This window comes from Nyctereutes procyonoides, unplaced genomic scaffold (genome assembly GCF_905146905.1).
Source record: "Nyctereutes procyonoides isolate TBG_1078 unplaced genomic scaffold, NYPRO_anot_genome, whole genome shotgun sequence".
Taxonomy (NCBI): Eukaryota; Metazoa; Chordata; class Mammalia; order Carnivora; family Canidae; genus Nyctereutes; species Nyctereutes procyonoides.
In genome coordinates, this window is record NW_026575130.1 from 674,504 (window position 1) to 686,897 (window position 12,394).

General features: G+C 41.1%; 1 protein-coding gene across 2 annotated transcripts in view; it reads left to right on the top strand.

The window, feature by feature from the left end:
• Positions 1 to 2,483: 2,483 nt before the first annotated feature.
• SEC24D (SEC24 homolog D, COPII coat complex component) overlaps positions 2,484 to 12,394 on the top strand; it is a 103,522-nt gene continuing 93,611 nt past the window's right edge. For both annotated transcript variants that reach the window (XM_055342496.1, XM_055342497.1), the window contains exons 1-2: positions 2,484 to 2,717; positions 4,938 to 5,096. In XM_055342496.1, coding sequence (XP_055198471.1) covers positions 4,979 to 5,096 — 118 coding nt within the window. In that variant the 5' untranslated portion in view covers positions 2,484 to 2,717; positions 4,938 to 4,978. The remainder of the gene's footprint in view (positions 2,718 to 4,937; positions 5,097 to 12,394) is intronic.

The following is a 12,394-nucleotide window of genomic DNA, read 5'->3' on the forward strand; positions in this document are numbered from 1 at the left end:
TAACAGAAAGAGCCCAAAGTATTGTCTGGAAATTCATTATCTTTCTGTATAGTCTTATGTAGTTGAGTCTCTTCTTTCTTTTCCTTTCAAAGTTAGAAAAGAGGAGTGCTTGGCTGGCTCAGTCAGTGGAGCATGTGACTCTTGATCTCAGGGTTGTGAGTTCAAGCTCCACACTGGGCATAGAGATTACTTAAGAAATAAAATAAATAAATAAAGGTAGAACAGAAAGACCCTGAAGAACACAGAACCCCAGCACATGGACATTCCCTGTGATCTCACCTTTCAATTAGGATATGGTTACCAGGGTGACCACGTAGATTATACATGGAAGATGAGACCCTGACATCAAGTGGCATTGGGGTAGTTGGACCAAGGAAGGCTGGGAATCCAGGCTAACCTTCCTGTTTGGTGAAGTTCAGCAACCCCCTACCACAATAATAAGGTCAGAAATTAGTCACTGAAGGGGTGGTTACATAAGGTCACAAGGACGGAAGCAGGATTGAAACTAGAAGTCTATTTCATAAGAAAAAGAAATATGTGATTTCTAACTCCAAGTACTGGTGGAGCTGTATGGTCTACTAATATTGTATTTATTTGAAAGCTTAAATATAAGGTAGATATAGGAAAGAAAGTCAAAACCATTTAATAGAGCAAATCAGAGTAATATTAAAAGGAAGAAAAATGGGGTAAAAATTGCTTTGAAATTAAAATCAGAAGGCATGACTGCCAACTAAAAGACTAGTAAGTTATTTTAATTTTCTGAAATTTGGCTTTTTAGTCTATAAGATGATTTGGTTGATTTCAGTCTTCACTGAATATTGAGTTATCTATATCTCTAATCCCTTTCAACTTTAAATATTTAGGAATTCAACACTGTCTTAGAACTGAAACACACATTGTTTGTCCTGGTGCCCCAGAACAAGAAGTGAGAAAGGATTTACAAACTGAAATTTAGTGGTTTTCTAGAGGCAACAAGCCAATCAGCTGATTACATAGTGTTCCTGTCTCCAAGTGACTATTCTCTCCTACATAACCGTGATATGACAACTTTTTTTTTATTGCTCTTACAAGCTGTGCTTCTTCAACACACAGACCAAAGCTTCCTAAACTCCATCAAATATTCCCATTGTATTGAGAATACAAGAAACAAATTTAAAACAAACTTTTCATTGTGGATTCTCAAATCTGACCAGTGTTGAAGCTGGATGTAGGCAGTGCATCACACCTTAAAATCGTAAAAAAAAAAAAAAAACCAAACAAACAAACAAACAAACAAAAAAAAAAACAGAGAGAAAGAAGGCGGAAGGGACCATTAGTTTTTACCATGCTGGAATCACTGAAAATGCCTGAAAAACTCATGGAGCATTTCAGCAGTAGCATCATACCTATACAAATTTTTGCCCAGGGATTTCATCAATTAAGGGATTTGTCAAGTATTTTTTATCTTCTTGTAGCCTAGGAGAAAGTATATATATATGTATATATATGTATATATATATATATATTTTTAAAGATTTGTTTATTTGTTCATGAGAGACACACAGAGAGTGGAAAGTATATGTTGAAAACAAAACGCTGATCTGGTTTCCTTGGGTAAGTTTGGGCAAAGTGGTAGCTCTATCAAACCTAGGGTTGGCTGAAGGCTTCTCCATCTAGGAGTGGGACATTGTGACATGGTCCTAGTTTGAAAGGCTCGATAGAGAAGAAGCCAAGGGCCAGGTGTCACGTATGTTGCCTTTCTCAGCTGTTTCTCACAATACAGTGAGCTAAACACGGGGTGCTTTCACGTGTATCAGTCCATGTTTGGCGTGGGTTCAGTCACCCTCCTTCATCATGAGTCTGTAGGCATTCTAGAGGGAACACACAGAAATCCAGCAATTTCAGCTTCAATGGAGACCCCTCTTCCCATACTTTTCAACCCCTTTCCTCCCTAGTTTTCTCGCGGCCAGGCCGCCTTGGGTTTCCCTTCCTCCGTATTGCATTGCACGAATACGTCATCGGATTGTCCTTGTACACGTGCCAGATTCGCCTTTAAATTCTAATCTCTTCGTATATACCTTCTCGTATCCGCAAACAATACCAGTAATATCACAGTTCTTCGAGGAATATTCGAGTAATATTCACAACTGGTTGGATGCACAGCTTAAGCGGCAACCTGTTGAATGAAAGAACGAATGAGCCCTCATTACGCACTCCCGCCTTCCTACAGGGGTCCGCAGCGAAAACGTGGCTCTGACTTAGCAACAGCGTTAACATTTTGACATGTTGTGGGAAAACAAACAAACAAAACAGAGGATGAGGCAAAAAGAGGGGGAAAAAAAAAAGGGAGTACAGGGAGTACGGACGGTCAATACGCCGGCCGCGCTCCAGCCCCGGCCCCGCCCCCCGGCCCCGGCCCCGCCCCCGGACTCGCCCCCGGCCCCGCCCCCGGCCCCGCCCCGTCCGGTCTGTGCGCGTGCGCCGGCGGGAGCGCGGCAGCTGGTCCGAACCCCGGCGCTGGGGGCGCGCAGCCGGGAGAGTGTTTGACGTGGCAGTTCCCAGCCCGGCTGCAACTCTGTGCGCGAGACCAGCCTGCGGGGACACGCACCGAGCCGCTGTGGGGGGGGAAGGCGCCGCGGGAGCAGCGGCCGCAGCGGGAGCTGGGTCTCCGGGGGTGCCCGGCGCCAGGAGCAGAGCGCAGGCTCTCGGGAGCCCGGCGGCGTGCGGGAACAGACCAGGTAGTGCCTCGCCCTGCCTTGCTCCGCGCCGGCGGGACGGCCCCGCCGCAGGCACAGCTGGAGTGGGGTGCGGTGCCCGGCCTAGGGTGGGGGTTGGCGGCGGGCTGGATGCTCACCTGTGGCCGGCAGCGGGGGAGACCTCCCACTTTGTCCCTTTAGCCTTTCGCACAGTTTGATATTGGGGGTGGGGTGGGTGGGCGTGGGCATTTTGTACCCGCCCCCGCCCCCATCTTTTTGTCTGGGGATGCTGGCAACCGCGCGGTTAGCGTCCTCGGGAGCCACGGTATTCGGTGGCACGGGCAGCGGTCTTCTGGCGTCTGTATCAACTTAATTTCCTCTTTGGAAGGATGGTGGTATTGGAAGTACTCATGGTCAGAAATGGCAACTGTATCTTCAAGCCTCGGGACATCCTGGTGGCGAAACCAGTTTGTCCAAACCCGAAGTTGGCCCAGGGGGGTGAGAAGCACGTCTTGGGCGTCGTTGGCCAGGGACGGCGCGGGGCGGGAGGACGGCCGGGGGCTTGGTCTGCGATTGAAGCTCCCCAGATTTTGATCGTAGGCCTGCTCTTGCCAAGTGGCTCGGTGCCGTGTCGTCGCTGCTTGAAGCTGAGTCAGGTTTCTGTAACTTGGGGCTGTGTGAGGAAGTTTGACGTGGCACACTAGGTTGCGTGAGGAGGCAAATTCCTGTCAGGACCAGTTAGGAGGGACGCGGCTGCTCGCTTCCTGCCGTTCGGAGCGGACATCCCTGCCTTCTCTTTCCGTCACTCAGCAACAGGCTGCTACGTAGGTGTGTGCTCCTGCCGACTTCCTAAATGTGCTTGGTTGGAGGAGCTTGACCAAAGCTCAGGCTGCCACGTCTCTCTCTCTCTGCTAACGTGGGAGGAGGGTAAGAGTGTTGTCAGGAACAAAGTGGACCAGCAGCCTTTTGCCTCTCTCTCTCCTCTCTTTAGTTCTTTCCTTCTGAGGAGGAGAAAAATGGTCTTAATCACATTTTCATCTGGTTGCTTTGATTTTGGAAAGTTAGAGTTTAATAGGAAAATGAAACCAAGAGAGGAATGAGGTTTCCTGAGTCTAGATCTATTTCAAGTCTTAGCAGGTATCACTGAACGTTTTACCTTAAAAGGTAGCATCACAAAATAACAAAAGGAAAAAATATTCCTGCCAGATGAAGCAACTGGAAAGAAATTGTGGTATCGGTGTTTTATGTCCCTAAAGCCTTCAGAAGCTTCATTTTGTAAGAGGGAACTGAGGCCCAGAGAGGTTCTTCACCTTATTCCACGTCACACAGCCAAGTATTGGTAGATTTGTGGTGAGAACCGACTTCCTTTACCAGGATTCAGAGCATTTTATTATTATTATTATTATTATAAAAATTCTTTGAGAATAGTTTCATGAAATATGTTTTATTTCATGAAACCTGGAAAAAAATGCTAAATTTAAAACAAATTGATGTTTAACTTCTGAATAGAATCCGGATGGGTATGTTGTATTGTCAGATGTGTGTGCATGCCTGAACATATATGAAATTGCTTTTTTCCCTTAGTTCTTAAGTATATGTGTATATGTTCTTAGAGGTGTGATATTTAAATTAGAAAGAGAGTCTGTCATCTTTGAATGAGAAACCACTGATAACTCAAATGTTTGTAGGCTGCAACCTGGCTTAGTCATTTTATGACTCATAAAATAAGTCCATTACCAACTTCTTTATCTTCTGCTGTATTTGTTAGGCTATTGATTTCTCTTTATCCTAGCTGCCTGGCTAAAATTACTAATGAAGATATCACTGAAATGACACAAGTCATGAAACATCTGATTGCAGACCACTGACAGTTCTACTGGTCAGTCAATTGAGTGACTTGTGATTATTGCCAGTGGCATGCTTTGTGCTGAAATAGAGCCATGAAAACCAAAGGCACAAAAATAGTGGATACATTTATGAAAGACTATCTGGGAAATAGTTCATTCTTCCAATGAAAAAGCGATTGGCAGTAATTCAGATTTTGTGCCTGAGAATTTGCCTATAGAAATGAGTTACTGAGTTCCATAGACCTATGCTTAGAGCTTTTTTAGAGGATATTATGATATATTATATGATATGAAGACATCTCACACCTGATATTTTCCTCAAACCATTATAAATATTTATTAGCAGTGTTCGTATTTTTAATAGCATTAAGTCACTCAAGCTCTCTTGTTGACATTTTCTTTTTTTCTGTTGTAGAATCATTCTGTAGAGCTTTCCCTTGGAATGATATTTTCATAATGAGTCAACAAGGGTATGTGGCTACACCCGCCTATTCTCAGTCCCAGCCCGGAATAGGCCTTTCTTCACCACATTATGGACAGTATGGGGACCCATCTCATGCAGGTTCTGCACCAGGTAAAGTGCATTATTTTGGCTTACATGTGATCATTGATTCTCAGGCTGAGAGACATAAGATATTCTGAAAGAGCAGCTTTGGGAGTGTTGAATGGTCATTATATGATTAAGTGGTTTGAGAGTATAAACTTATTTGGAAAAGTCTCTGATAGAAGAAGCCTACATCATCAATTTGGTTATTGCTTGGAATACAACGAGTTTGGTTTTTAAAAATAGATTTAAAAAAGGAAGCTTCCTGAGTGTTTTCTTTTTCATAAAACTTGTTCTTGCTACTAGTCGGTGGTGTGAGGTTATTTAAACATTCAGTAAAAAAAAAAAAAAACAAATAAAATACATATAAATATATATTGAAAAAATATATTGTACATACTATATATACATTATATACTAAACATACACATACACTGAAGTGGTTTTGGGAATCATATTAAAAGAAAAAGGTTTGGTATTAGAAAAATATGATTCAATTCATATACTAAAGATTACTCCATGATAATAATAAGAAAAACAAGGCCTTGCCTTGAAATCATTATTGAACAATATGGGTTGCTTTAAAATATAGTATCCAAAAGGGAATCTTGGCTTTGGGGGCAGAGATTGGGGGAGAAAAGGAGCAATGAAGTGGGACCATTGCTCTGATAGCAGTTGACACCATGAGGCCACCTTCCTTTATCAGGGGACCAAGTTTCAGGGTTGGAGTGAGGTTAATAATAGCTTGTTTCGGGTCTAACAGCCAAAATTCCTAAAAATATTTGTGTAGGACAATTCTTTGAAATTTTGAGAGAATCCTAAGAAATTCAGCTCAAATCATTGGTTGAAATTGTATATAAATCAGTCTCTCTTGGGGATCAGGAGGACCGACTCAGATATATAGGATCTGGGCTCTGCTGGATAGCATGTATGGAGTGCAAAGTCACTAAGGGGTGAGGAAAGCCCTGAGGAGGCTTGGTTATAGCAACCACACACAATTTGTTGAAGGAGATGCTCTAAGACTCAGTTTCCTGTGTAAAGTCACCCTTGTGATTTAGTGTGTCCTTAATTTTTAAAGACTTTCAGATGAAGCATCCTCCTCTTGTCCAGAACCAATCTTCCCTGTAATATTTATAGATGTAGATCCTGTAGGAACCATCTTTTTCTAATTTCTATCTGATGGTTCATTCTCCTCTATATTTGTATATGATGAAAATTATAAATTGTTTGAGTACTTCTTATGTATCAAAAACTGGTCCTGAAAGTTTTACATGCATTATTTCATTTAATCCTTACACATTGGTGTGAAGTAGATTACTAGCCCTATTCTGCATCTAAGAAAATTGACTGGCTGGTGTACTGTGACTTATCCAAGGTCACAGAGGTGTGGTATAGCCAGGAATCATACCCAAGTCCCTCAAGAAAATAACAAACTCTAATACACACCGAAGTAGAGTGAAGTATCGTTTGCCCTTCCTTTTTCTCTTCACAGCCATCTTCTTAAGCAAATACTTGCTTCTCTCCATGACTTTCTATCCTTGCCTCTCAGTCCTTCTATGGCTTATTGTAGTCTCTGCCCCATAGCTTGGGCCCCCCCATCCACTCTTACCCTTCTCCCACCAAGGTCATTAGTGGCCCTATTACCAGATGCAGTAGACCCTGTCCTGTCATCTTTTGAATTTGACACTGTTTCTGGCTCTTGTTTGTACAAAACGGTCTACTCCTTTGGGTCCAGCGATGCTATCTTTCGTTGCTTTTATTGATGGCTTTCTGGACATCTTTTTCTAAGGAGCCCCCTACCCCTTCTGAATGACTCTAAGCATTGCCTTTTTTCCTTCTTGTCGGTGGATCTCAAGACACCAAAATGCAAAGAGCCCCAGCCCCCAAGGAACCCCAAATCCTAAAGCCTCCATCTCTAATACATGAAGGCTCCCCACCCCTGCCTTGAGGGGATCCCAAATCCTGGAACCCTATTTCTTTTCTTTTCTTTTCTTTTCTTTCTTTCTTTTTTTTTTTTTTTTTGAACCCTATTTCAATCTACGTTCTGGTCACAGGTCCAAAACACTAAATCTGAGTCACTGGCCCCAAAGGACCTCTCAGGACCTTGGCCAGACCAACAGCCTGAGGGAGAACCCGAAGGCCCAGGGAGTCTAGGGTGGACCTGCGGCCCTGACCACCAATGACAGCTCACAACTGCCCCTTCCATTGCATGTCCCCGAACTCAGCATGACCCCCATTCTCTTCAATAAAGATGTTTCTATGGCTGAAAATAAATAAGTAAATAAGTAAGTAAGTAAGTAAGTAAATAAATAAATAAATAAAATTTAAAAAATAAATTTAAAAACTGCTCTCCTCTGGCTCTGTGGCTGTGGATAGTCCCTCTCCCACCAAGACAGAAGGCTCTCAGAAGGCTCCCTGGGAGTTCTGTTGCCATCCCTCTTTTTTCTATGGATTTTTTTCCCCTAGACTGTAACGTTCTGTATGAAGTACTAGTCTCTCAGATCTGTTTCTCTAGCCCATATGTCTCTCCTAAGCTGCAGACCCATATTTTCAGTTGCCCACCTGTTTATATGGGCACATTAAACTCAGCATGTCCAAAATAATTCAGAATTTTTTTCATGAAACCTATTTTTTCCTGGCATTCCATATCTCACCCAGCGTCATCATCATTTACTCAGTTATCCAAATTAGAAACTTTCACTATTAAAAACAATCTCTTCCTGGGCACATGGGTGGCTCAGTTGGTTACGCATCTGCCTTTGCCTCATGATCCCAGAGTCCTGGGATCAAGTTCCGCCTCCCCTCTGTCCCTCCCCCTGCTCATACTCTCTCTCTGTTAGCACTCTCTCTCTCTCAAATAAATAAAGTCTTAAAATAAAAACAATCTCTTCCTTTTGCCTTCTTCAATCCAACTGTCCTTCCAAATTCTTTTTGAATGATTGTAAACCTCTTTCCTACCTGCTTCCTCCTCTCTATCCTCTTGTAACACTTCCTGTTCAAGCTGTTCATCTTTCACTTGAATTACTAAAATCTCTTACCTATTCTTCCTCTCTCCAGTACGGGCTGGATGGATTTTTATAGCATGCGAGTCTAATTTTTTACTCCTTTTGCTTAAAATCTTTTATGGCTTCCCATGGCCTCTCATTGTATTTTTATTTTATTTTATTTTATTTTATTTTATTTTATTTTATTTTATTTTATTTTATTTTATTTTATTTATTTATTTATTTATTTATTTATTTATTTATTTATTTATTTATTTATTTTTTATTTATTTTTTCTCTCTCATTGTATTTTAAGCTCCTTAGACCTTCATTAATATACCCATTTTCTTTTCAGCTTGTCTGCCCCGTTACCATACCTGTTACAAGCAGTGATACTAACCCATTAGTCATTTGGAAGCTGGTTTGTACTTGTACTCTGATTTGTAGTCCACACTACCAGAAGGCCAATCCATGCCTTCACCTTGTCCTCCCTGTAGGGTATTTTACCTCCACACTCCTCCTTCAGATTCACCTCAAATGTTGTGCCTACAAGCCTTTCTGACCACTGCTTCTTGAACTTATCTATAAATCTTTCTTCCTTTTGTGTTCTCCTAACACCTGTGTAGGCCTCTATACCATTTACTACAATGTATTATAACAGATGTGCCTAGAGCAGAGAAGACACTAAATGAATATGTGAATGACAAGGTACTTCATTCATCAGCAACACTTTAGTACTTACCAATATTAAAACAACAACAACAACAACAACGAAGAAACTGTTGGATTAAATCCTTCACACTTTAATTTAAACCCCTTTCTCCTTATTTAATTCTCATATGGATACCAGACTATCAGACTCTGTAAATATACCTTTCTGTAAAATATGTTGTTTTTGTTTAATTATTTAAGGCTATTAGTACATTACCTTAGCCTTTATTTCTTTGTACTGAGTGACCCTAGATCTCCTCATCTTCTGTGCCTTCTTTTCTAACCTTTTGGTGATCCTTTTCTTGGTTTTGTGACGGACATAGGTGACATATGATTCCTTGAACTATTTATTCTAACATATATTTGGGCAGTACTAACTCTCTTTTTGTGTTTCCCACAGACCATACTTCCATTTGTGCCTATTGTGTGATGCTAGTGCTTTGTAGTAATGAATTTAACAGATTTATTGAGTGAGCAAAATACTTGCGGCACTATTAACAATGAATAAAATAAACCTAATCTCAGCCCTTGTAGTACTTACCTATCTAGTGGGAAATGCATTAAGTAAATTGACAGTGGCAATACATGGAACAGTGCTATCATAATACATTTTTTTTTTCATAATACATTTATCATAATAAAGGAGGTAGAGGGTGGTATGTAGCACATGGCAGGGGCATATAACCAAGACTTATGGTTTTGGTTTTCCAAAACCAAGGGAGTTTTCCTGGAAGAAATGACTTGGAATATGAGTAGAAGTTGGCCAGGTAAGGAGGCAGCTTGCTAGGGTTTGGAGGTGGCCCTTTTGAGCCACATGCAAGAGGTTCAACATGGCTGACAGTGAGAGATATGCCTGGAATGGAAGATGGGGTCATCTTAAGGCTTTATTTTAAGGGCAGTAGGTTGCCACAGAAGCATTTTAAGGTGAGAAGAGTCATGATCTCATGTATATTTTAGAAAGAGTTACACTCCACATTAGAAAGTGTGGAGAAGGCATCAGGCCAGGACACAGTGCTTTCTGGAACAGGGTTTCTTATCCTCAGCACTGTTGACATTTGGGGCCAGTTAATTCTTTATTATGGGAGGCTGTGCTGTGCAGTGTAGAATGTTCAATAGCATTCTTGGCCTCTACACAGTGGATACCAGTACTACCTTTCCCCATCTACACCTGCCCCTTGCCCCCATCCCCCAATTGTGGCAACCAAAAATCTTAGACATTGCCAGATGTCCCCTCAGAGGCAAGATCACCCCTGATTGAGGACCACTGGCCTAGAAGCTAAGAGGCAAAAACTGTTGATGTCCTGGAAAATAAGGTAGGGCTGTGGAAGTGGTGAGGCTCATAATACATAGTAAACTTATATAGGTACACTACCAGGCACAGTGCCTTAGGAATAGTAGTCATTGTTGTTATGTCCATATAATAGGGAACTTGTGTTTTTTATTTTATTTTACTTTTATTTTATTTTATTTTATTTTATTATCATGATAAGTACATTTATTATCTCCATCACCTATTTTACCCATCCCCCCCACCTACCTCCCCTCTGGTAACTGTTAGTTTGTCCTCTATAGTTAAGACTGTGTTTGTTGGTTTGGGTCTCAGTCTCTCCCCTTCACTTGGCTCATTTGTTTCGTTTCTTAAATTCTGCATATGAATAAGATCATGTGACATTTGTCTTTCTCTGACTTATTTTTGCTAGAGTTAATACCCATTCTTCTCAAACTCTTCCAAAAAATAGAAGAGGAAGGGAGACTTTTTTTTTTTAAGATTTTATTTATTTATTCATGAGAGACACAGAGAGGCACAGACACAGGCAGAGAAACAGGCTCCATGCAGGGAGCCTGACATGGGACTCAGTCCCGGGTTTCCAGGATCACACCCTGGGCTGAAGGCAGTGCTAAACCAATGAGCCACCTGGGCTGCCCAGAAGGGAAACTTCTTAATTCATTCTATGAGGCCAACATTTTACCCTGATACCAAAGTCAGACAAAGATACCACAAAAAAGAAAACTATAGGTCTATATTTCTCATGAATATAAATGCAGAAATCCTTAACAAAATATTAGTGAACCGATCCAATAGTACGTTAAAAAAATCATACACCCATGATCAAGTGGATTTATTCCTGGGATGCAAGGGTGGTTTAGTATTCGCAGAACAATCATCATGATACATCATATTAATGGGAGAAAGGATAAAAACTATATGATCATTTCAATAGATGCAGAAAAAGCATTTGACAAAGTACAGCCTCCATTTATGATAAAAACTCTTTGCAAAGTAGATCTAGAGGGAACATACCTCAACATAATACAGGCCTTATATGAAAAACCCACAGCTAATATCATACTCAGTGGTGTGAAACAGTTTTTCCCCTAAGGTCAGGAACAAGACAAGGATGTCCACTCTTGCCTCTTTTATTCAACATAGTACTGGAAGTTCTAACCACAGTAATTAGAGGACATAAAGCAATAAAAGACATCTTTGTTTATTTTAGATAAACTTTTTTTTTTTTTTCACAAATAGATTTTAATTTTGGTTTTAGTTTGCCAGATCCAGGGCCGGATCCAAGGTATGCTTTACATGATGTTGTTTTGGTCAGGGTTTTTTTGTTGTTGTTGTTGTTGGTCATAGAAATCACTGTAGCAGAATGAAGGTTCTTAAAAAGTATCAAGAAGCCAAAAGAGTACTGGAGAAAGCTGGGACCAAGCTTGGGACTCCATGGGCCATAGAAATGCACACCCCACACAAGACTATTCCATTAGCAACCACTGCCTTTTTACCCCAGAACCACCATCTCTACCCTGTCTAGAGTCTCCCAGAGGGGTATTGTTTGCTGAATTTAGAGAATATGGCAACCCCATTTGTAAGAGTATTTATGCAATGGAGATTCCATCTTTCTCACTCAGGACCCTACAGAAAGGAAATAGAATTGGTATTCAGTAAGCTAGTCTATAATATCTGCCACTGTATTAGAGACCAGTTGGTGATTTTAGAGATTTTTCTTTTGACACAAGCATAGTTAGATCTTTCTCATGGTATGGTTTTCCTTTCCTCTTAAAATTCTCGTACTATTCTCTAAGGAACCTGATTTCTTTTTATCTCCGATCACTTTTGAAAATACCTGTAATGTGGCCAGGAGAAAACTATGACTTTGCAGATAACGGTGATACTGATTTCTCTTTGTCCCGAGGATAGAGTCCAAATGGCATACAGGACTTTGCAGCCCAACCCAACCAACCAGGATAGCCTCTTTTCCAGCCACTTTCCCTCACAATCTCTCTACACTGCACCTTCTACCAGTCCTTGATTAAGTCATGCTCTCTCATATCTTTGCACAAGTTTTCCCTTCTGCCTGAAATCCTTTGTCCTGTCTCTATACAAAGAAAACTCTTGCTTGTCTTGTAAGATTCAGCTCAAGCAGTCCTTCCACTTTGAATTTTTTGATTCCCTAGGAAGAGTTACCTTGTCCCTCTGCATATTATACACTAATCACAAGGCACTCTCATTGTTTGTTTACATGATTGTGAGTTCCAAAAGAGCTTTCAGTGTCTCAAAGGCACAATGAATGTATCTTGAACAAGAATGAGTTTCAAACATTGCCTTAGAGTTGATTTTCAAAATAAAAAGGA